We start from the raw sequence: 25,615 nt of genomic DNA on the forward strand, positions 1-25,615 counted from the left end.
CCTACCACCAAATTTTTGAGTTCCTGAACTGGTTTTCTTTCCAGCAAGCTGCCAGGTATTTTGGCAAATGAAATCCAGAGCTTTGCACTTCTTCCTACACCTGGCATGAAACTGTGGTGTCTCCCTGTGGGCACCCAGACCTGGGGTTTAACTCCAGCCCATGCCCATCACAGGCCTGAAGGAAGGACCTCCCCATCCAGATGTTGCAGTCCCCCAGAGCCATGTGCCAGCACGACACGTTAACTCATCTGTACACGATTTTAAAAGCCTCATTTTGGAAACTTTTGGTGAAATGTCATTCGAACACCTAAAGGGGCTGCATTTTTAGTGAGATTGCTGGGATTTATACAGAAACTCATCAAAAGTCGTTGGATACTTTAGGCCCATTCATTCTCCAGCAAAGAACCACCCAAAACCCCCACGGGCCAACAGCTTTTCCAACACATCCACACTTTCAATACTGTGCTAATGGGCATGCTAAGAGAGCCTAAAATAAAAGCCTGATGACACCAGGAGGTTGGACGTGCAATGACATCACCACCTTTTTGCCAGGTGACAAAACGAGCCCTGCTTCTCTGCAGAAGCAGGCGGATCAGAAGAAAAACAAAGCCCTCATCTGAGCACAAACTGGGGAAAATAAGGAGTAATGTCAGCTAAAAACCAAGCACCCATCGCCCGCTGCCCTTGAGGGTGACCCCGTCCCCTCTCAAGGAGGGTGCAGGCAGGACCAGCCCCTACCTTGCCCAGAGAGCACTCGGTCCCATCCAAGGGTGGCCCCTTCTTGGTCTTGCAGAAGTAGGGGTTGTCCGGGTGGCTGCACCACAGCTGCTTGCAGGGGTCGAAGGTGCGGAACTGGGGAGCACAGAGGAGCTGGGCTGGGACGGCAGCGTGGAGCTCCAGCAGGCTCGTGGCACCCCTCCTTTCCCCCACAGCACCTGGCTGGGGGTCCCAACGGGGGGGGCAATATGGGCATGTGAGCTGTATTGGCTGCATACTCACCGCTGTGCAGGTTTTGTAGCCCACGCCAAAGTCAAAGCGGCACTGCTCATCCATGGAGTAGTTAATGCCCGGCAGCTCGGGCAACGTGGGCCACTGGTGCTCAAAGGGGTCATCCAGGAGGCAGTCGTAGGAGCTGCAGGGCAGAGCCAGACGCAAGATTCAACTCCTACAGCCCTTCCTTCACCTCCAGCCCTCTCTCCAGATCCAGATATGGAGAAATCCGAATTTTTTTGGTGCTGACACTAACTACCTGCTGCTGAAAAACAAGTTTTGAGAAAAAAACAGGGTGGCCAAAGTAAATGGCAAAGATATTTGAGATCTGGATCTGGGCTCCACCAGCACCGAGCTTCTGCTCTGTTGACATCTCCAGCTTTTATCGGGCTCCTATTTGACTCCAGCCTCCGCAGCCCAAAACCAATTTGGACTCATGCAAGGAACCAAAGCTTTTTGTAGAAGAAAAAGGGAAAATAAAATCCCAAGACCCGTTTTTGCTATTCTGGCCTAAACAATCAATCCCAATGGGGACCTGCCTACTGCTTGCTTCACACAGGAGCTGCTGAGAACATCCCCTCCTGGTTAATATTGACTCACTGAATGTAGCGGTTGAGCTCCTGTTTGCTGCAGCGGGACCAGTGGTAGCGGTGGAAGGCGGCCTGGACCAGTGGTGCCATGATGCTCCCCATGCTGGTCTCGTCAGCACAGCGGTTGCCCTGGCCATCATGCTCCATGCCTAACCTAGTGGGAAAAGCCAGTGTCCACTTGTGCCATGGTGGTGAGCATCCCTGCACCAGCAGAAAGTCCCTTTGAGAAAGAAAGGGGCACCAGCAAGCTTGGCACGGGGACAGCCATCTCGGCCTCCGTGACTTACACGTGGCCGGTCTCGTGGGCGACAACGAACGCCGAAGAGAAGCCATCTTCATGGTTGAGGGTGCAGCTGCGGAGCGGGTGGCACATCCCCGTCACCGGTGCGTAGCCTGAGGCAAGAGAGGAGGAGAGAGGAAGAGAGGAGAGAGAACCTTTGAGAGAGGGGTGAATTCTGACAATTTAAAAAAACCAAAACAAAACCAATAAAAAACCCCAATGCAGCCTGGCTTCACTGCAACAGGAGGAGAAAATGAAGAGGAAGGCATTGAAGGGAGGGAGCTGCTCAGATCCCTTGGATGGCAGCCCAAGGACTTGTTCCCCAGTAGGACCATCCCAGCCTGTGCCAAAAGCAGGCTGAGGTTACACTGAGGCTCGCAGGCATTTCTCTGCCCTCATGCCAATGCACCTGGGCCAGCCAGAGGGCAGCCAAGGGATCCATGAGTGCTTTTATCAGTGTCGTGACCACCATCTCCCAGCTGCAAAATGGCATCCCCCACATGCTTTATTCAAAAAATAAAGAAGAAAGGAAGAGAGAGAATGAGGGGTGTGAGGTATCCCCCAGAGCTCTGCCAAAAATACAGCCTCACTCGCTGTAGGCCACAGGGAACCCCTACCATGCGTCCACACATGCACCCACACCAGCCCCAGGCGTGGAGGCAACCCCCCACCAGACAGAGCCAGGGAGGACCATGCACCTCCTAGACCCCAGCCCTCGATCAAGTGCAGTGTAGTGGGGCAGCTGTGGGCAGGGGAGCCTTCCTCCCTCTCACTCAGCAATGCATCATCTCGATTTTGGAGTTTTTCCCTTGTTTTGCTCACATTATTTCTGCCCAATTCAATTAGTTCCTTTGCATTTTCTAGAATTTACTTTCTAAATTTTTTTTTTGGTAGTATTTTTTTAAAGACTGACCCTTTTTGGCATCAAAGGAAAGGAAGTTAGTGAAGGTAGGACTTACAGGTCTGAGAGGCAAAAGCAGGGCAGGACCATGCTGGATAACTCTGCCCTGGGGACAGGGATGCTCCGAGAGGGAAGCTCAGTGAGCCAAGAGGGAGGCTGAGCTGCAGCAGGAGAGGGGTGCTGATGAGCTGAGAGTGGATTCACACCCCTACACCTGCCCTCCTGCACACACCCCAGCCAAAAACAGGGTTCACAGAGCCCACCCATCACCATCCTCGTGGGCCACTTGCTCCACACCAAGCCACTAACTCACAACTAATTGCCCTGGAAGAGGGTGGAGAGGAAAGGATGCGATTGGACTCAGATTATTTCCTAAGCTGAATGACTGGGTGGGTCCCAGCACCACGCAGTTGGCCAAGGACAAGAGATTAAAGCAAAAACTAAAGTTTCCTACAGCTCTGCCCTCAAAGTCAACAGTAGTGACTCTGTGGGTGCACTGAGCTGATCGGATGCCTGATGGGACCAGGGATGGGCTGCTCCCGCACTGTTATAGACACCCAGATTACTTTTTAGCCAACCCAAGATTTTGTCTAGCATGAAAATGGGACACGATTCCAACCAAAGAGGCTCTAGCTGTCTGGATAGGAGAAGGAACAAAGGAATAAGAAAAGGAGGATGCTCAGGAAGGCATAATTAAGACCCCAGTGAGAACTGGAAGAAGTAAAAGGTTTCCCATAGAGAATGATGGCAAGAAGTAACTACTTGGAAAATACTTCATTGGTGAAGACTAGAATAGCACACAGATGCTTACCAGACACGTACATAGGAGAAGCAGCACGTCGTCACCACACCAGCAGGACACCAGCCAGTCCCTTGGTTCCTCCAAATGCACTTTATCCTTCTTAAAGGATATTTCCTACTTGCTTTCATCCTCTCTCACATTCAACATGAGCCCAGCCTGCTCAACAGCCAACCGCGGGTGACTGCAGCACAACAAATTAAATCTAAGCAAAAGCATCCTTCAGCCTGGGACAGAAAGCCCTCTGTGCCCACCACTGCAGAGGGACATGGCTCTCCTGCTTTAGACAGGACTTCAGCAGCAGCAACTAATAACTTACAACCCATCTGTCCACCACTGAGGAGCATTTCTCTTTGAACGGCAGAGGTTTATTTGCAGTCCATGTGCGAGGGCAGCGCAGCTCAGCTGTCCCTCCTGGCCCTTCCCCTTCATGCCTTCCAGCTTCCCTCAATTCCCAAAGCAACAATTGCATCAGCTTTCCAAAATTATTCCGCGTTGGTCACGACTGCTCCCATCCTGTCTAGAGATGCCATGAGCAGGGCTGTTCCCAGCATCAAGAAGTTTTTATAAACCTCCCCAGAGCTCAACTTGGATCTCCAACAGAGGGGAGCTATGCCACAAGACTGCAGCACTTTGTAAGGACTTGCATCCAGTGCTGTGCTATACCAGATGCTGGTCTGGTTTACTGGCCAAGGGGCGGTGACACAACAAAGCCGGAGGTACCAGCCATGTGTGGTGCGATGTGGTGATGGAGCACAGCTGACTTGCAGGCATGGAAATAGCCCAAGCTAAAAGGACTGTGCAGGTTAAAGAGTCAGATGCAGGCCCATCTCCATTGCTAATTGGGCACACAACTGTAAGGAGTGATGAGGTATCAAGCTAAGCACGGGCTTGCCATTTAAGCATAGGCTTTGACATTCCCACGTTCCTGTGAGTTGGAGGACTTCCTTTCTCCCAGCTTCTTGATTTCGACTGTAGGGTCCTTGGGGCAGGGCCACCTCTGCCTTCAGCTCAGCTTCAAAGCACATATGAACAGGGCAGATGCTTCCCAACCAGCACATACACCCTACAGCAGTGGCCAAAGAAGCCAGCAGATACTTGCTGTCACCTCAGCAAGCTGCTTAGATACCATCAGTGAACATACGCCATGAGCAAGTATTGGAAGTGTCATGGTTTGGTCTTTCATAGCCCTGAGCTGAAAAGGGGTAATATGGAGCTAAAAGGACATTGTTTTGAGGAAAAGAGGCAAGAGTAATAAGCAAAGTGTTACTATTCCAGCAGCTCAACAAAGGGCAGTTCTCAGTGGGTGAGGAGCACCCACACCTTGTGCCATGCAACACAGCCAGGCAAGGACACAGCAGCCATGGGGACTTCTGCAGAAAGCAAATGTCCATGTCGGAGATGTGTGAAAGGCCTGGAGCCAGATCCACAGGGAAAAGGGGAAGAAGCTGGAACAAGCATCCCTAGAGCAGGGCTACTCCATCGATCTCACGACTCCTTCCCACCAAGGGGAGTTCAGCCAGTCTCTCCCTTCTGCCAACATGCCAAAAAAGGTCCTCTCACCAATGTCTTTGGACACAGTCACTTTGCCAGGAAGGATCTAGAAAAATGAAACAAAACCTGGAATTTCATTCACCCTCCCATGTGACTCTGGATGAGGCGCCCAAGGAAGGTCAACAGCTCAGCAGGGAGGCTGTTGGCACAACCAAAGCTTTGCTCTTTGATGGCCAACAGCACGTTTAAGAGGGCTTCCAGATGGATATCTCCTGTGGTTCATCCCCTACTATGGGGAGACCCTTTTCAGGGAGGGAATCAAGGTGAGGACAGGACTCCTTCTCCATGTCTCCCTCCTCCCACGTGCACCGGAATGACTCATGCTACAAATCAGTGTGACACTACCAGCATGTTCATGGCATCAAAGGGAGCATCCTGATGGGAAATTCAGACCTTGCCAGCAGTGTGGGAAGCTGGAGGTGGCAATCTGCAGGCAGCAGACTTGGGAAAACCATGATGCCACCAAAGCATCCATGGTTCTAATGGAGCTGAGAAATGTCAGAAGCTTTTCCTGCATTTTTTTTTTAAATTTTGCCTAGATCTCTAACTTCTCAGACCATGTCACCACAGCCTCTGCACCAAGAGGGTGAGAGGACTTCTGGCATCGCTTCTGTAGACTGCAGTAAGACCTCCTCCTTGGCCCAGGGTTTACTCAATGCTCCCACCTCCAAGTCCTAAGAGGGCCAAGAAACCAACTCACCTAAAACCAGGCTTTAAAAGTCCCCCAGAGGACAGAAAGGTTTGACTGTCCCCATGAAGCTCCCTGTGATATTCCATCTTTTTAATGTTATTTTTAAACTGTTCAGGGCATTTCGGGACAAGGGGAGGACTGGTGCATGAAACCAAAGTAAGGGCAGAATTAATAAAGATGATGATATCTCTGTTCAGGTTGATGCTTTAGATTTATTCTGTCTGACTTCTACTTCACATAAAAAAAATAGCAATGTTTATCACCTTTCTCTGGACCTTGCTGGCCAATAAACAGACTGCGTTTGTAAGAAATCTTCTCCCCTCGCTGGCTTTCCCCCAGCAAACTGCACATACCTGATCAAGATAAATACAGTACCTTGCATACCTGCAGGACCAAAATCTTGCCTGGTGAGGAATACAGCGTGGTCATGGTACTCTGCGTGCTCCGGGTCAGAGCGCTGCTGCGAGTGAGCCCAGCGGCAGACCTGCTCCAAGCTCCGAGATGGGTTCCCTCGCTCTATCAGGCTGACTGACTGGGTAAAGAATTTTAAAAAAATAAATAAATCAGAAGATGAGTAAGATAGTGGGGGAGAAGAAACCTGCCAAGAGTTTACGAGTTGGTTGGAAAGACTCCTAAGCAGTACTCCACCACCAAAAGCAACGTGCATCTGCAAAGCATCTTGCACCTTTTTTAAATTTAAAAAAATCAAGGAAGTCATTCCCACAAACAGATGTGGTCTAGCACAGGAGGGTATATGACCCTCTTTGCTCACGCAAGAGCTTGGGGCAGTAGCATATTAAAGAGGAGAGCAGCTGGGAACCAAAGAGGATTTGGATTCCCAGCTCCTGCACAGGCTCCTCAGCAAGACATTATGAGATGCTGACGTTCGGCAATGAGCGGTGCAATGCTCCGCTGTCAAACTTGATGCCCAGAGACTGAGATCCCAATAGGAAATAGGTGGAGGTGGCCAGGATTGTTTTATAGCGGTCACCCTGTCCTTCATCTTTTTTGTCTGCTTGTTCAAGATTAGCATATAAAATAAATGCCTTATAAATGATGCTGTATAGAATAAATTATGCTCTCAGACAGGTACCTGCTGAGCTGCCGTGGTGGGCAGAAAGGTAGGAAATATTGCCTTTCCCCTGGCCCTGAAGTGGAAGCCATGGAGGTTTTATCCTACAAAGTGCAAGGTTGGAGACAAAAAGCCACAGGAGGACTCACTCAGGAAGCATCAGACCCAAAGAGCTGTGAGCCGAGATCTCGCCTGGATTTACACATCTGCTCATCAATTCCCACACATCCCCTGAATCCAAGCAGCAACATAGCTGGACAAGGCAGCTGTTTCCAGCACAGGCTTTCAGGAGGATAAATTATCCTAAATAGAGCCCTCCAGTTCTCATCCCTTTGATTACTGGCCATAACCACAGCACTGAGTCCCTTCCCCTCCGTATATCATTCTCCAGCCCAGAGCACAGACGCTGCTGGGAGGAAGCCAGATACACTACTGGCTTTCCTAGGTGGAGATGATGTCCCTGGTCTCCTAGAAGCCTCCAGAAACAAGCCAGCCTCCATCCTTGTCCCTGCTCCTGAGAATCATCCCTGGGTCTCTAGGATGCATCCAGTTTCTGGTGGCCAAGCAGGGTTTTTCCCCAGGACCTATGGGGTCTATTTGTGGACCACACACAAACATCACTGTGTTGACTCATTAATACCCTTGCTAGAATGCTTCTTATATGAACGGTAAGGGCTTACCACAAAAAGCATAACAAATCACATTGTTTTAAAGAAAGCCTTCTGGCTGCCACACTCAAACAAGCCTTAAAAATAAACGCAACCTGAGAAACTGCATTAAACCTTCCCGTGCCTTTTCTGTCCACACCCAAGCCACCCGAGAGCTGTGGGACAGCCAGTGAAGCCTCACAGGGCTGCTGAGTCAAGGCTGAGACCCAGGAGATCCTGGCCTTGGCTTCTCCTCACTGATATCCAGCTCTTACTAATTTGGGAACCCACCTTTATCATTTATATGACTGCAACCCTAGAGGTTCTGTGGAAGCCTCTCACGGGATTTCCCTCACTGCAGAGCACGCAGATAAATGCTGATTGCAGCCACCCACCATCTCCCTGGGGACCCCTCTTTGCTATGGGGCTCCCCAGACCTTCAGGCTCCAGAATGGATGAGGGCTCAAAGTCATCCCTGCTCAGCACAGTTGTCACTTGGGCTTCAACAGCTGACCTGAATGGCCACATTCTTCCAGGCTGGGGCTTACCTAAGTGCTAAATATTATGGCAATGAGACACTAAGCTATGGTGTCACTGCACGCTTGCTGGCCTTGGGTGAAGTGGCAGCTGCCTGCTCGCCTGAATTGAATTTCAGCAACCCTCCTTCCCTCACAGGGCAGAACTTGAGCCAGGAAAGTGGCCAAAAAGCAGAGGCCAGCCTGAATGACATCTCCTCCTCACTACATCCAAGCACTGAATTTACCTGGCGGTATCCCACCATGATCATCCTGACCAGCACGATGTTGATGTGAACACCCAGGGACTCGTCATGATAAATTTCATCCACCTGAAGAGGGGAGAGAAATAAAACAGAGAAGTTAAGACCACTCCAGCTCTCAAGCCACTTCTGTCCTCCACATTCCCACGTTCAGCATCCTACCCCGCTTTCTAAGACCACAGAAGACCAGATGCAAAGATCTCATCTCACTCTTCCCACCCCCAGCTTTTTTTACATTTTCCACTATGTAAAAACCATAAACCAAAACAGACAAGTCGGAATAAGCCAAATTTTCCCAGGATGGGTGGCTCAGATGGTCAATGACATCACCCGTCCCATCAAGAGAGCAGAGGGCTGCGTATCCCACAGAGGCTGCCTCCACCACCAAGCATCTTGCAATGAGCCATTTTGTGTATGACTTCCTCAGATGGAAAGAAACGCTTTGGACTCCAGCATCTTTGTGTTTAGTGAAAAGAGAAAAAGGCTTTTTTGGGAGAGGCAAGCGAGCATATCAAAGCAAGGGCATTACTCAGTTATACCGGTGATTCACAGTTGACCTACTGCTTCAGAAACCCCAGGAGAAGACAACACAATAAAAAGAACAGGGAGGGCTTGTGTGTCACTAAGATATCTGTCAATGTCGGCTATTAAGAATGACTTTGCAAAGGAAGTAATGAGCTATAACCTTTTCCTTCAGCATTTCTAGGATGAACAAACAAATTCTGCTCTTAAGTGCTATGAAGGGAAGACATCCAGGCAAGAACCACAGAACCACAGAGCGTTAGAGATTGGAAGGGACCTCACAAGCTCATCCAGTCCAATCCCCCTGCCGGAGCAGGAACACCCAGATGAGGTTACACAGGAAGGCGTCCAGGCGGGTTTTGAATGTCTGCAGAGAAGGAGACTCCACAACCTCTCTGGGCAGCCTGGTCCAGTGCTCTGTCACCCTCACTGAGAAGAAGTTTCTTCTCCAATTGAAGTGGAACTTCCTGTGTTCCAGTTTGTGTCCGTTACCCCTTGTCCTATCATTGTTTGTCACCGAGAAGAGCCTGGCTCCATCCTCGTGACACTCACCCTTTAAATATTTATAAGCATGAATGAGGTGTCCCCTCAGTCTCTTCTGCAAACTAAAGAGCCCCAGCTCCCTCAGCCGCTCCTCAGAAGGGAGATGCTCCACTCCCTTGATCATCTTTGTAGCCCTACACTGGACTCTCTCCAGCAGTTCCTGTCCTTCTTGATCTGAGGGGCCCAGAACTGAACACAATACTCCAGATGTGGTCTCACCAGGGGTGAGAAGGGTCCCTGCGAGCTGAGCGCAGCAACTGCTGGCCACTGAGAGAGGCACTGAGTGGGCAGCCATAAACCTATGCAAGCACAGGAGATCCTGCACCAGCCCTCCCCCACCTCCACAGCATGTGTGAAAATACAGCTCAGACCAAAAAAAATACTGATTTTTAGAGAATGAGACTTTCTTATACCCCAAATGTCTCCAAAATTAACACCGCCACAAACAGGGGTTTGGTGCAAAAGTTGAGGAAGTAAAATTAAAACCATTTTAAAAATTGATTAGGATTAATGTTTAAATTAAAATACACTTTTTCAACTTTGTCCAAGAGTGAAATCATTTACCTCAGCTCTATCATAGCTTTCCAAGCCAAATGAATATTTTACAGCCAGATTTATGGAGTTTTCCTCTTTCCCCCCCCATTCCTCTTTTCTTATTAGGCTTACATTTGAACTCAAGGGTTGGGTGACAACTGCCCTTTTACCACTGCCCCCATCCCAGTCTGCCATGTTCCAGACTGCATAAGTGCTTTACAAACCCCCCAATCTAACAGGCTGTGCTTCTGTTTGAAATACCTACTCAGGCCATTCTTAAACCCACAGACCCAGCATTAACGTTTCCCCATGACAACTAATACTCCCATGAGGCAGCTCTGAGTTTTGCAGAGGATGACGTAGGTCCTGAGCCTGCCATGTCTTGAATGCAGCAAAATGGATTTTAAAAAACCCAATAAATAAACAGCAGGTCCATCCCCATCACTGCATCCCTTTGAATGCATGGGCTGTAAGCAGTTCTGCAAGGGTAACACCGCACAACCCACCCTCAGCTCATTCAGCTGCTTATTGTGGTTGGGATTCTCCTTCATGCTGCACCAGTACCTTTAAAAGGTGTTTTGTAAGAAAAATAAGAATATGATGGATTTCTTCCAAAGCGAACTCTTTTTTTGTGGGGGGAATGTGCACAGATGGGAGGAAAGTCGTGCACCACTGCAACTGGGCTCCCGCTTGCAAACATTACTCATACCTACAGTCGCACCAAAGCATGAAGCGTCCATCCCAGCAAGGGGCTGCAACACCCCTGGGGGTCATGCTCAGCCCTGGGTTTTGGGATGTGGGATCCTTTGGCATCCCTGAGAAAACATCAGCAGATCTGAGAAGTCTCACATCAGGAGTTTGAGCCTTTACAAAAATATTTCAGCGGCAATATGGCAGGCAATATAAAAGGGTAAGAAATTAGAGGAGAGGGAGAAATGAAAAATATGCTACATTTTTCAGGCTATATGTCCTGAAAAGCCAGAAACCTAGATGTGGGGGATGGTTCAGGGGGGAAACACAGCCATTTCCTTCACTTTCACAAATCTTTATGCATTTCTTTTCACCATCAGCACTTGTCGGGAGCTGGAGCACCATTAAGTGTCTGCTTCAGTCAGTACCTCAGCATCACCCACGAGCATTCTCCTGCTTGCTCCCCATTCCAAGGACCCCTTGATCCATCAGAATGAACCAAGTTCCTGCTTTAGGGACCTCTCCACCAGCCAGAGCTCCCAGCCAAGCCGCTGCCCAACCTTGCCATGAATCAGAGCATCCAAGGGAGAAGCGCAGACCACTTCCTTCCCAGCTGAGCAGGCTATTGTGGCAGGATGCTGAGCACACCCCACGGGCAGTGGAAAAGGATGCTTGGTGACAACCAGCCAGTGGGAGAAGAGCAGGGTCACATCCAGGGAGGAAGGAGCACAAGCAGAAGAGCTGCCAGGGCAAAGGCTTTGCTCCGTGACGGCTGACCTACCCCACAGCCCTCTTCACAGTAGCATTCTTCCCACCAGTCCCCACATCTGAGACGAGCTGCCTGCCCTGAACCACGCACCCTCAGACAACATAAGCTACCCTGGGAGAACGAAAATATTCTAAATTTGGCAACAGAAATACTTTTCACAAGCATTGACAACTAAACTCATCAGCATCCTCCCAGCGCTGCGCATCCTTCCTCTGCCTTGCTAGAGAAGCAACTAGGGACAGAAGCAGGACCACAAGCAGCTCAGAAACAGCTCATTAAGGCACTAAGATGCAAGAAGCTGTATTACTGCAAAATTATATTTAATCCCCTAAATCTTGCTTTTAAATCCCATTCTTCCCCAGCTAGCAGGGACTAGGTACCCCTCCAGCCTCCAAACCAAAGGGTTAACCCTAAACCCCAGCCCCTGTTTTGTCTAGGGGAGTGCAGCATTTCGCAGGGAGCTGTACCTAACAGATACCAGCTCTGCAGCGACCTTTACAGTTAATTCAGAAAGCAGATGTGTAACCAGACTGCCCAAGGCTACGGACTTCCCTTAATAGCCAGATATAAATAATTGATCTAGGAAAAAAACAAAAAAATTCAAAAGGGCTCAGCGGTTGCTGTCCATCAGCCCACCCCGGAGCAGGTTCAAGCCGGCAGAGGGGATGGGAACGGGCCTGGAGAGCAGTTTGCAGTCTTGGCACAACTACCCCTGTCCTCTGCAGATGCCATTAAGCGAGTCAATGTCTTCAAATAAAATCCCACCAGCAAATACCTGCTCAGCAAAGGGCTCTGGTAAAGAGACCTGTCTCCCTGAAGACAGAGGGGATAAAAATCTCCTTATCCCTCCCGCCCATGTGGTTAGATCCCCAGCCTGTATCATACTGCCACCTGGCAAGAAATACTCTCCTGTTTCATTTAAAACAGGATTTTTTTTCACCTACAAAAGACCATCTCTTAAAGCTAGCTGTGTGCTAGAAGGGAAACAGCAAGAATAACCAAGCTGTAGGACCCCGCAAAGCCCCCAACCCTGCAATGCCAGGGGGATGATGCTAATGCTTTACAAAAAATGAAGGGAACATTAAAACCCTGTGCAATCCTCTCCAAAACGCTCAATGACTTTGCAAAGTGCATATCCCCTCACCCCAGACCCTCGCTGGCACAGGGAGCGAGCAAAGCTGCCTACCTAAATCCCTGCAAGTCTGGCCAGCCCCGAGTCTGCAGCCCCAGACGCGAGATCTCAACAGCAAAACCGCACTGACAACGTCTAGACCTCGCCGTTCTTCAGGGAAGGAAAACAAAGAGAGAGACATGAGAAGAATTTGCCAAACCAGCAGAATAGCTGACATTTCAAAACCCCAGATCGCTTACGCAGAACAGCCAAGTCATCTTTAAGCTCCTTTCTTTTTATTCCCTCGTTCAATTTTCATGCCGGTGGATTCACCCCAAGCCTGTTTACTGGGGCTGAGGGGGTAGGAACAGAGGCAAAAGTCCTCCTGACCACATTATCGGGCTTGCTACACACTACCATCCTCTGCAGGGATGGACACCACCCTCTGCAAGGGCTGACCCCTGTTACCCACATTTCCAATATAGAGCAACGGAGGAATGAGCAAGACTCTAGATTTTATCACAGCTCTCTATGCAACAGGCTATGTTGTCCCAAAAACATAGCAACAAACACCTGAGTCTATACAGGGGGTGGGGGAAAAACCTGCGTTGAGAGAGACAGCAGAGGTACTTTTTGTTATTATCAGTCAGCAAGGACACGGCTCATGAACCACCCCAAAACAAACCCATACACCATAAGGACTATATTTTGCCCATTATTTTGCCTCCCTACTGAAACGGCACCAAGCTCAGCAAATCAGTGCCTCAAGCAATCCACACTCCAGCCTGGCTTTTCAGATAATCCCAGGTTAAAATTAAGCCGGAGGTTTGATTTTTGTCCCTAACCCTCTTCTCCGCAGGGTCTCAGTAGCAGTCTTTGTCCCCTGGGAACAATAATTCAGCCAATGTGCCGGAGAGGAGCCAGGCAAGTCCCAGTCTGGAGTGGTCTCTGACTCACAGGGTTTCCCTAGCAACCCAAAACAATGGGAAAACACCAAGTACCTTTGCATCCTTCACCAAATAATGGGCAATATACTACAAAAACAAACCAGCAAACCAGTTGAAAGCAGGACCAGGCTTAGCAGAGCCCATAGCTCAGCTTGTCGCCTCCAAGCAAGGCCAGCCCCAGCCTTGAGAGCATCAGAGGTGAGCAGTGGGAAGTCCACAGGAGAAAATCAAGGAGCCCAACTGAATTATAAGAGGCTGAAAAGCAAAGCAGGACACAAAGCATTTCCTCTCCCCTTCCCTTTACAGGGTGTTGGATCCCCTCTTGGTTCCCAGACCTTCTTCCTCCCTTCAGCAGTCGCTGTGGGTGGCAGATGCTAATTTTTCTTCGATAGCATCACAATCCCTGCCACAAGCAGCCACCACATCACCAAATACTCATCTCAAAAGCCCAGCATCAGGGAGGGGGACAGGTTTTGCTAGGGTGGACACAGTGATGTATGGCTCAGATTAGGAGAGATGCTGAGATGCGCCTTCTCCACCGCACGCAGCAAGCAATGGCGAATGATGCATTTCCCACTCAGTTCAACCTGACCCAAAATCCTCGTGTAGCCTCCGAGCCAAGCAGGGAAGGGCAAACTGTTAAGGCAGGCTGGGAGCTATTGGGGAAGGCAGCCTGCAGGGAAGCTTATAGGTGCATAAAAGGAGCAGTGATCCTCATGTCAGGTTCCTAGGATGGACACAGCGCTGTTTGATGAAAAGCCTGGCAACCGCATTTCTGGCAATGAAGTAAGGTTGGTTTTTTTTAAAAAAAATAAGTTCTCCATGACAAATCATTTATCACCAAGCTCCAGGTTCCTAATAAAAGGGTTTGTGTCTCAGGAAGAGCCCCAGGACCCCACCTACAGCAGCACCATGTTAAGCTGAGCCTGCACAGCACCAGGAAGGGATATGTGATCCACCACCCCCTCAGCACCCAACAGGGACCCCAGAAAAGTCCAGGGAAGGTTTTATGAACTTCCAAGCTCACTGTCCCCTTTCCTTGTGATTGTATCTTGATAGGAAAACTCCTGGAGGCTTTCCCAGCTGGCTCCCATGCAGCATCTCCCCGGCATACGTCAGCCGGAGCTCCCAGCTCATTAAGTCCTTTCCTCATTAGAGGGCCAGCCAAGGCTCTCCTCCTTCCCCTCGCCTCCAACTAATGGGATTAGTGTTGAGCTGTGTGGTCCCAGCACACTCCTCCCCGCCAACCCCCGGCACCCTCCTCTGCCATCCAGGCCAGAAAGCATTTTTTTTTTTCTGCTGAATCGGGTATTTTAAGGCAATCTGAGCCGGTAAGGAAACGAGGCGGCGCCAAGGGAAGAGGAGGCGGACGGAGGTCACAGCAAAGCTGGAAAGAAAACGCACTAAAAACCAGAAAGAAAGACGGGGAAGGGGGTGGGGGAAGAACGTATAGAAGGAAATAATACTTGGGAGAAGTATTTGTTGCATGCATTATCCTGAGCTTTTTCCCCCCTTTTATTGATGCTGCCTTTTTTGCCCCTTTATTTAATTCATTAAAGACTCCAGCGACGCCTTTATTTGAATAGACAGCGGTCCTCCCTTCTCCCAGCACAGCATCCCGTGTATTCACTCCCTGAAAAGTCCTGCCCGCGGGGTATAAACCATGAAATGCGCCTGAAAACCAACCTTTTGATTAAAGCTGACAATCCCCGGGCGCTCAAACCGTCCGTCCCCCCTGGATCGGAAAGGAAAAATGACATCATCTCCGACCCCCATAACACGGGAAGAGCCCGGGGTCAGCACAGGGAATGTTAATATACTGACTTAGTAAGTAAAGGGGAGAAACTTTCAGAGATTGAATTTAAGTAATGCTGAGAGCATCCTACCACGAGCATCAGGATAACACAGCAGAGAATAAAACGTTGCAATGAAGGCATTTGCTTTTTAAAACCAGTATCTTCTCTATCTAGGACTGGCAACGTTATGCTTTGCCTCTAATCTCACAAATCCTTCCCCCTTATGTTGATAATTTCCCCTTCATTACTGACAATACGGCTCTGAGACTGCCTGCCAGGGCAGAAATAATGCCCAAACAAGCAACCAAAAAGCAAAAGCATCTTGATAGCTCGGCTATTTCTGAGCTGGTTGTGCCTTTTGAACACTTTCCATCACCATGGATAGAGTACATAAATAAAAGTAAATAAATGTAGGTGAGGATAAAGCATGGGAAACAAAATGGGAGAGAGCACGAACGAGATCTTTGAACACAGACCCTTTTTGCAGGCGTCCAGGTGTGGGTGGAGCAAACCTCCCACAAGATGACTAGCTGAATAAATATTGATTCTTCCACATCTCTCAGGACTTGGGGAATATGTACATTTTTATCTTAAAAAGGAAAGAAAAGCAGGGTAGGGAATCAACACAGGCTGCACCACACCACCCGGTAAGGAGAGGTGTAGAAGCGGGGCTGCTGTAGAGCTGCTATAAAGGCCTTTTCAAACACATCTAATCCTCACAGTGCACAGCTTTTCTGAAGAAACGCAAAAAAACTTACGAAAAACCTGTAAAAATCTTTCCCTCTATCAACAAATATTATTCAAAATAAATAATAAACATCATAATTACAAAATATATCATAAACATCATCATTTCAAACTCAATACTCAACAACCATTCTCTTTTCTAGCATTTGCTGAGATGGTGGCCATGAGAAGATGGTCTTGGCCAGGAGAAACAGAAGATGCTCTTGACTTGGGTGACAGACAGTGATGGCAACCACCATGCCAGACCCTGCTGTTGGCCAGAGGACCGTGATAGAGATAACATAAAAAAGGCTCTGTTTTCCATCACTCCAATTGCCACAGCTATTAAATGCCAGAGCTGGCTGTTCCAGTAAAGGAACAGTTCTTCCTGCAGCGATTCCTCCTGCAACGTCGTTTTTTTTCCAGGATAACAGGTTTGCAGCACCAGAAGAACAGGAAACCAAGGGAAGGGTGGGAGCCAGTGGCCCCCCCAAAGCCAAGCCTTACTATGTTCATGAGGGTGAGGACGTAGTTCTGGACGTGCTCCTTCCCATGGAAGCGTACGACTGAGTCGTCCACTGCCAGCAAGACCTCGATGTTGTAGTCATCCTTCCCGGCGTGGCGTCTCTTGCGCTCCGCATCCCCCAGCTGCTCCGCCATCAGCTCCAGAGAGTTGGGGAGATCACCCACCTGCATGCCAGGCGCTGAGCAGAGAGAGAAACAGCCAGTGAGGTGACCCGACACCAAGGTGACGCTCCAAACTTAAATTAAGCAGGAAAAATAAACAGGAAGTTTAACTCCAACCAGGTTGCTGATCCAGCTTGCTGTATGGTCAGGAAATGATTCTAAATTGGGAGCAACCAGCACTAAAAGACACATCTATGCGATTGTGGTCCTACGCTGCCTGTTGGGTGGTGGTGGGACACCTGGGGAGGAGGAGAGGACACATGCAAAGTTAGGGACTTCTCTTTGAGAGCGGATACTTCCAGCCAGAGCATCCTTCATCACTTCCTTGATCCTTCACCGCATCCTTCACCTCATCACTCAGCAGTCCCTTCAAAGCTCTCAACTGCCATTAGTGATGCTACAAAAGCCACGAGCACACTCTGGACAACTTTTAAACTTTTTAAAAAAATCAAAGAGTTGATTACAGTGCCACAAGGGGTGAATAAACACCTGGGAAGGCTAATGCCTCTGTGTAAATATAAACAGGTTTATAGAGTGCTTTTGCACAACACTGACTCCATGCCTGCAAACACTTCAGGGTGCAATGGGCTTCATGAGGGTGGGTGGGGAGGTCAGCAGGCCAATTATGCACACAAGAGTGCAGCACACGGCTAAGTGATCCTGTAAAAAAAAAGGCACATTTTCTTCTTCAAGGCAAAGAAGAAGAAAGAAAAAAGGACAAGATTCTAGAAAAGTGAAATTAATTATTAATGCTGGGACTTCTATCACCTGTCAAAAAGGAAAATCAATGCCACATTTCACAGCGTATAGGTGATTAAAACAAGACTGCAGCACCTACATCTCTGTCTTCAAGCCGCAGCTGGAGGCCAAGTCAGATCAAGTCCAGCTCCTCCTGACCCCTTTGCTCACAAGTCCCGACTCTGCTTCCCATCCCAAGGCTGATGTGACCATCCACGGGACAGATCACACCCATCTAGGAGATTCTTCCTCTTTGAAGAAGAGGAGGAATAACTTATATATAACTCATCCAATTTTAACCGGATTTGAAGCCCTGCATTTGCTTTCCTTTCTCCTCACTGATGACCCAACTGGCAGCTAAAGCCAGCCGAAAGCCATAAGGCTAGACTCATGACCCAGAGGGCAAGTGGAAGGAGAAATCCTCCCCCCACAAGAAACAGTTATTATAAAATGCTGGGCAACCCTAGATTTGAGGAGCCCATACCTTCGGGATGGAGGTCCTGGTGGGGCTCAGCGCCGTCCTGCCGAATGGCCGACCGGCGGTACACCACGTGGGCCCTCCCGTGTTCCTCTGTCTCCTGCTGCCCCCTCTCCAGGGGCTCGATAAAGAACTCGTTGCTGTCTGTCCGAATCAGGCCAGCCTGGACTCCACAAAGAAATAAAGAAAAGGGAAAAGAAGGTGTGGTTTTTTTATACACACACGTATGTACCCACTCAATATACTCATTAGTGATGGATACAGAGCAGGCATGAATGCAAGGGGGAAAAGCATCCCAAATAAACCTGGCATCCTGCTGCTACTCCATGGCACTGAGATGGATCCATTATCATGTTCACATATGATGATCCTTAATTTGTCTTGTAGGTAAAAAAAAAAAGAAAAGTAAAAAAATTAGGGGAAAACCAAACAACCAAAAAAATCCTGGCCGTGACTCAAGTTACCTCTTCATATGGCCAGGAAACTCCGTTCCTTCTCATAAGCCCTGAGTTTTTCTGCCTAACCCATGCATCAGGGGATATGGGCTGCACGGGCTCCCATGCCACCTCTTCTCCCTGCACCATTCTCATCCCCATCCCCACGGTGCTGGGGAGGAAATCAGCCATTTCACCCACGCTACTACCTGCAGTCACAGCAAGAAGGAAGGAAAAAAGAAACCATCATTTGCCTTGTGAAGTGCTTGGAAATTAATGCAGGGGAATCTCTTCGGAGGAGAAGCCAGAAAGCCTTACAACTCCACCTCCTAAGGAAGAGGGAGATGAATGAGAGGGCAAACATTGCTGGAAATGTCATCCTGGCTACTAACCTGCTCCTAATTAGCACCAAGCTCCCACCAAATCCCCCTGGACACCAGCCCAAGCACTCATACCCTACGGCACCGGCTGGCTGGGACCTCAGGTGAGCAAAAGGACCACCAGGACTTGGCATCCGTTGCATGGACAGCGTCCCCCCAGCCCAGCATTTTTCACAGCTCTCTCCACCACGCACAAGCGCCCACTCCTTCCTCTGGTGCTGCCCGCTGTTGAATAGCTGCCTGGAAAGCATGGGCAGGACATATGGATCTGTTATTACAGCAAAGCCTTTGACAGCATGTACCTACTGGAGTCCTCATCAGGGCTGGGGTACTGGAACTCTTTTCATTAAATAAAATAAACCTATATATATATATTTTTTGCACAGAGCGGTATGAAGACATGAGCTGGGCTCTGTAAACAGCCAGGCAAAGGTGGGATGCTTTCAAGCCCACCTGGGTCATTGGATCCTCTGCACATTCATCGTGGCATCAGCCAACCTGGCTCTCTTAGACTTCATCAAATTTCCTGCTCCACTTAGGTTTTATTAGCTGCTTAACTCTTCTGGAAAACAGGTTTTTGGCTGGTTTTGTTTTAATTCCTTCCCAAGGAACCTAAGTACGGTCAGTTGTGCTAGGATCAACTCGCCTGACACACGTATCTCAGGTCTTGCCCATAGGAGACATTCAGGTCACCAGTGCAGGACCTCTCCAGCCAAAGGTGCTTGTCCCACCACCCCCAGCTATGGCAACAGATCACAGAGAGGTTCAACCAAGAGTCTGGAGCACCAGACAAGGTGGTGGTGATGATGAGGCAGAGATCAAGCCACAAATCAGATCCAGTGATGGTTGGATAAGTCCACGATGATGGGGCAGGTCCAAGCCATTGCACTTTATGATATAAGAGAAGGTGGGCATCCAGTGCAACAACAAGTACCCAACACAAAAATGAGTAGCTATGAAGGTGAGAGCGGTGGGCATCTGCCACAAGCATTATAAATACTCTTGAATTTTATACACATTCATTACGCTGACTTCTCACCAACTAACGTGCTTCCAGCTCGCACACTGCTATGAATTTGCGCCAGAGTGGCTCTCCTGCTACCTGAAAGCACCCAGCGTGGTACCCCTGCCAGCATCCTATTTTAGCCTGGTAGCAGAAGCAGCAAGCTCTGTGTCAGGGTGTTTCACCCGAGACGAGGCACCCCAAAGCCGTTTTATGGGTTTACGGCAAAAGCTGGGACTTGCTGAGTCAGGTGGCCGGAGGAAAGCCGCACTGCCGCGACTGGGCAAGGCTGGATTAAAATATGAAAGAGACCGGTTCCAAGCCACAGCCCCCTTGGGTTTGCGCTGCTCTACAGCTCGTGACTAATTATATATGGCTCAAGAAATAAAGCAGCCCAGACTTTCTCGCCTATGCTTTCTCCCAAAATGTGATGCAACACGCTGGTTGACTCCAGCCATGACCCACGGGCAAAGTCTGCACCGCAAGGACCCGTGTGCACACCCAACCAGAGCAGCCTAACAAATGAAACAGAAGCCACAGCAGTCACCTTGGCACTTGCAAAAATAAAATAAATTAAGAAAAAAAAACCCCCACCATTGCAAAAGGTATGCATGAACCTGCTCGGTCTTAAAAAGAAGCAGCTCGGGTTGTATTTCAGCACTTCAGGAAGATTATAACTGTAGGGAGGCAGCAAAAGAGGCCAGATACCACCCAAAAAGCTTTCCTTGGGCTCTTGCCAAGAGATCGATTTCATCCTCAACAATCAATTTGCCATGTGCTTCCCACCTCCCAGTTTCATTTGGTTTAATAGCAAATTAAATCTGGCAAGGTGGGACTGTTGTTACTGGTATGTCTAACGTGCGATGCTGTCTGCAGCTCTTGGTGAAGGTAAACCAGAAAATGGCCCTTTGAAGACAATTCCAGTGGAAAGAGGGCAAAATATACTTTTTTTTTTCTTTTAGGGAAAACACCAAACTCACTTCTGCCAGCTCACAGAGAGTGAAGTCTCTTTTCCAGCTCTCCTCCATCTCCCCAGGCTATGGGAGAGATGAACTGGCCTGGCACCAGTCTCATTAATGAAGACCACCCCCAGCACCTTGGGTAAGTGACTCCTCCATCTCCACTGGGTAGAAAACTTCAACTCCCATAGGAATTCACGAAATTCTGACACTTCAATGCAGCTGAAATGTGGAAAAATTAATAAAGTCGCTCCACTCAGCCAGAGAAGCAAACAGCGCCGAGGAGGGGGAAATCCAGCTGCGTGCATAGTATGTATTTTTCCTATGCAATTCACACTTAATTTGGACAAAAAGTCCTAGCAAGCCAGGCAGTGTGAACACAGGCACTGTCACTAGCCACCGCTCTCCCTTTATCCAGAGATTGCCCACCGAGGGCACTGGGGGAGATGTGTAGAGGGATGCATTTGTCCCACACAGACCTGGTCCACATCTGGCAGCAGCACAGTGTGTGTGGCACCAGGGCATGGTCCAGATATGCTCGGTTGCTATTTTGGTACCTCTCTCTCTGCAGCACAGGCTTTGCAACCCATCTGACATAACGCCTTGTGCTCCTCAACTGCTTTTCCCTGCTCTTTGTCTCTTTGTGCCAAGGCGAGAGATTTTTGGGATGTCTGCAGACAGGGAGTTGCTCCATTTGGGCTTTGCCAGGCGACCCAAGCCAGGATTCAAATGAAGCCCCTGGTGGGGTGAGGGCACAGACACATGCTAAGTACTAATTAATTAATTAAGTTTTCAGCCCAAACAGGGCCTGGCTTTCATCTCGCTGCCAAAAATTACAATTATCACATGGGAGAAAAGCCCTCATACCCACGTAAAAACCAAACCAGCTGAGGACGGTGGGGTAACCAAAGAGACATCTCACCCTCTGGGCATTTAAAACTGCACCTATTTTCTTCCCAAAATTAACCATACACTTCAGGAGCTGTAAGGAAAATCCTGGAAGACAAATCCATTCTTTTTTGCACGGAGGCATCATTATCAGGACTGTTTGTCCCTTCATTCCCTATTAATTACTGTTCCTGAGGGCTTTTGTACTCTGCTTATCTGCTGCCACCCATCTGAAGCAAGCCAGGGCACCAGGGCTGGAAAATGCTGGCTCTACAGTTTGCGGCACGTTGGAGTTTGGTGCAAATAACCCTGGAGAGTAGCAGGGGAAAGCCAGCCACGGAAAGCAAATACGGTGCCTGCGGACGATAATTCTTCACCCATCTCCGCAACCCAGCAAAGTAGGAAGGCAGCAAGGTCAACCAGGCGCTGCTAAAGCCAGCGTGGGAAGATGGGATGGATGCCTTCGCTGCAGCGAGATGTGTCCGCCAGGGGAGATTTCTGCCTAACGCTACTTTACCAGTTAGGAATTTGGTGGCTTGGATCAGCTCTGAAATTATGTTATGGACGACAGCATCTTCCCACCCCAGTGCAAGACACCCTTGCAAAAGAACAAAAAACCACCCCAAGAAGGCTAGATTCGAAGGCGTGGATGCCTGCAGCTAATCACAGCTGTGGAAGGTGCCATGGGTTTGGCATCTGTGAAAAAAAAAAAACCAAAAACGCAAGCTCACTTCCATGGCTAAATATGGATTTAGGAAAGACTTAATGTGTACTCTCTTTTTCAAGAACTGGCGTTTTTTTCCCCTCATTATTTATAATCTCAGTCTCTGTTTATACACAGCGTAATCTCTTTGTGTACACAGCCTTCATCTGCAGCATCCCAGGACGCTTCCTCTGACCAGAAACCAGCGGCCAAGTGCGGTCCTGCGCCTCCCATGCACGCTATACTGGGATGCCAAAGCCACAGTCCCCTTTTGATCCCATCTTCCCACCCCATTTACACCTTTTGCCACCTTCCCGTTCTGTTTCTCCTTCCATTTGGTACACCCAGCTCTTTTTACTGCTTTTTGGGTTTTTTGGGGGGTCGTCTTGGTCTCACACCTCGTCCAAAGGCGATATATAAGCTGTCAGACTAACTTAAGCCAGAGGACCATGCAGCAATCTACACCAGTCAGAAAACCCACAAAAGAAACCGACTGCTGTGTTGGCCGTATCACAAAATCCTCTTTACTCGGGGAGGAGCAGAGCCTCTGCTTGGGCTCCATCCTCCTGACCTCTTCCCCCAAGCCTGCGATCGCCACATGTGCTTCACCAGATGATGGGAATTAGCTGCTTGAGACCAGAGCATTTACTTGTTGGCCATGGAGCAATTACAGGAAGAAAAAAAAAAATTAAAAAATCGTATTTTTTTTTCTCTTCCCTAGCACTGCTGGAGCTCTACATGAAGAAATAAAACATCTGTGAGACAACGCATCAGCAACCACGATGACACCACCATGTCCCAGGACAACTTCGGAAATGGGTGCACACCAAAACTGCCCTATGGAAGCCCTCAGCGTTCGCAGACCACGGAAGCCACGTACATCAGCACAACATAGCTGGGCTAATGTCATCCTGCACAGCAAAGCCCCCGCTGTGCCGGCTGTATCAGGGCTTCATGAAGGTAGAGAGGGATGAAGCCAGCGCCCTGAGCTGCTGATCCTTGGGAAGAGCCACTTCTTCCTTTACATGTGCTTGAAATGGAGAGTGGAGCATCTCCCTTATGAGGAGCGGCTCTCTTTAGTTTGCAGAAGAGGAGACTGAGGGGAGACCTCATTCATGTCTATAAATATTTAAAGGGTGAGTGTCACGAGGATGGAGCCAGGCTCTTCTCGGTGACAAACAATGATAGGACAAGGGGTAACGGACACAAACTGGAACACAGGAGGTTCCACTTCAATTGGAGAAGAAACTTCTTCTCAGTGAGGGTGACAGAGCACTGGCCCAGGCTGCCCAGAGAGGTTGTGGAGTCTCCTTCTCTGCAGACATTCAAAACCCGCCTGGACGCCTTCCTGTGTAACCTCATCTGGGTGTTCCTGCTCCGGCAGGGGGATTGGACTGGATGAGCTTTGGAGGTCCCTTCCAATCCCTGACGTTCTGTGATTCTGGGATTCTGTGAAAAGAGCTCAGGGGTACCATGGATGGCCAGACAGGTGCGGCTGCATAAATCCACATACGAAAGCATCCTGCAGCACAAGGTACAGCCTAAACTGGCATCGCTGCTCCCACCTGCAGCCGAGGGATGGCTGGAACAAGGGCAAAAATAATGACAATGAGAAGGTGTGCAAGGGGCTGAGATGGGAGAACTTGGGGCTAAAGCCTGGTAAAGCCTGGAAAAGTGAAACTAAAGCCTAGTTGAGATGGACCCTAACAGCAGAGTGGGCTTCAGGGAAGAGAAACCCCCCAACACAACCCTCACTGCTTCCCAGACACAGATCCAGCTGCCGATGGCTTCTGGCATCCCTTCGCTCGCGGTGCCAATGGGAATTACATCTCCAGTGCAACCTGAACACTTAAAAAACAGGTTTTCATTCCGGACACAGCACTGCTAGGTGTTTGTGGAGTGATAGGAAATATCTGTAAAGCTTTCAAGCCTGCCCAAATTCGCCAGCCACAGCGCGATCCATGTCATGGAGAAATTTCTGCAAATTCACAGCTTCAGCCGATTTCCAAAAAGGTGCTACAAAAGGTGTGGATTATGTGCTAAAATTGTCGGGGGAAAAAAAAATAAACTACTATATGTAGGTGAAATATGTACTTCTAGCTGTGCTCCTCTATCATTTCTGCTTGTACAGTAACACCAGGCGCTGTATAAAAAGAAAGGAATGCCAAATTGTTTGTGTTAACGGCCAAAATTAGACAAGGAACTCCCAGAATAAAACAACCAAAAAAGAAATACCAAAAAAAAAAAAAAGGCAAAATAAGACTTTTACTCCAACCCAAGAGTGACGTTAAGTGGTACCAGGAGAAAACAGCAAACACTGGCACCTAAAACAAGAATTAAATTGGCTCAAAGGAAATTTGAAGGGCAAGGGGCCAAAGGTATAAAAAAAAAATAAGAAGCGATTCCTCAAGCGTATCAAAGGTAGGAAACCCACAGGCAGACCAGATGCTGGGGCTAAGGAGGTAACAGAGCCATTTAACGTAATTAAAGCACTGTGGCAATGAGTTACTGATGCTGAACTGAGCTCACCCTGTGCTCAGAAAGCCAAAAGGCTCTTAGCACATCAGCCATTAGGAGAAAAAAAAACAGTTCCTCCCCCCAAAAATGCTCAGCAGGAGCAAGACCCCATGCTACCAGTGATTTCAGGAGAGGTTCAAGCTCATTCAGCCTCATTTAAGAGGTGGAAAGTAGAGAGGAAAAAGCTCCTGAAGCAGTCGCGAGGTAAAACATGGGTGAGCAAGGATGCAGCAGCATCAGCAGCAGCGTGGGTACCTGTCACAGAGGCAGGGCAGAGCCTGCGGGCGTAACAGGATCTGACACGGTCCTCCTCCAGGCAGGAGGCAGCTCAGGTATGGGATGGGCTATATTTTTAACCCCTTTAAATAAATATAGCTGCACACATAGCAGAAGGACAGATCATTGGCACATGCAGTACCCTGCCCGGCTTAAGCCACAAGCCACGTGGGGAAAGAGAACCCGTGGCAGCCGCCCGGTAAAGGTGCAGCCACCAAACGCATCACCAAAAAAAAATCAGGTTTCAGGACACGGCAATCCATCTCTTCAGAGAAAACCACACCAAAACATGGACAGTGTGCACAAACCACCCTGTCGGGCTTGAGCTTACCAGTCCGTCACAGTTGCTGATGGCTACAGCAGCTCCGGGCATGCCTGAGATGTCGCCGGTGAAAAGGCACCGCTGTTGGAGGGGTTCTCGGAAAAGCACCTCAAAATCCTCCTGCCATTCGGCCACAGCACCTGGTGGCACCAGCCACCGGTTGGGCCTCAGCCGGAGGTGTAGCTCCTTCCCAAAAACCGTGACGTTGAAGTAGAGCAAGCGTCCACCGGTCCCGCGGCGCTGGGGGAACTCATCCAGGGGGCTGCGGGGGACGCGGCGGTGGGACGGGC

The 25,615-nt window shown here is 49.1% G+C and overlaps 1 protein-coding gene across 1 annotated transcript in view; it reads right to left on the reverse strand.

The window, feature by feature from the left end:
* The window catches only part of ADAMTS14 (ADAM metallopeptidase with thrombospondin type 1 motif, 14), a gene marked incomplete at its 5' end in the record, with an annotated part of 33,584 nt that overhangs the window by 7,844 nt on the left and 125 nt on the right, over nucleotides 1-25,615 (reverse strand). Inside the window, 9 exons of the mRNA XM_010183715.1 lie at nucleotides 739-852; nucleotides 1,000-1,132; nucleotides 1,591-1,734; nucleotides 1,868-1,973; nucleotides 6,190-6,337; nucleotides 8,288-8,371; nucleotides 16,448-16,644; nucleotides 17,850-18,006; nucleotides 25,335-25,565. Coding sequence (XP_010182017.1) covers nucleotides 739-852; nucleotides 1,000-1,132; nucleotides 1,591-1,734; nucleotides 1,868-1,973; nucleotides 6,190-6,337; nucleotides 8,288-8,371; nucleotides 16,448-16,644; nucleotides 17,850-18,006; nucleotides 25,335-25,565 — 1,314 coding nt within the window. The remainder of the gene's footprint in view (nucleotides 1-738; nucleotides 853-999; nucleotides 1,133-1,590; nucleotides 1,735-1,867; nucleotides 1,974-6,189; nucleotides 6,338-8,287; nucleotides 8,372-16,447; nucleotides 16,645-17,849; nucleotides 18,007-25,334; nucleotides 25,566-25,615) is intronic.

The sequence above is a fragment of the Mesitornis unicolor genome, unplaced genomic scaffold (assembly GCF_000695765.1).
Source record: "Mesitornis unicolor isolate BGI_N332 unplaced genomic scaffold, ASM69576v1 scaffold5634, whole genome shotgun sequence".
Lineage (NCBI taxonomy): Eukaryota > Metazoa > Chordata > Aves > Mesitornithiformes > Mesitornithidae > Mesitornis > Mesitornis unicolor.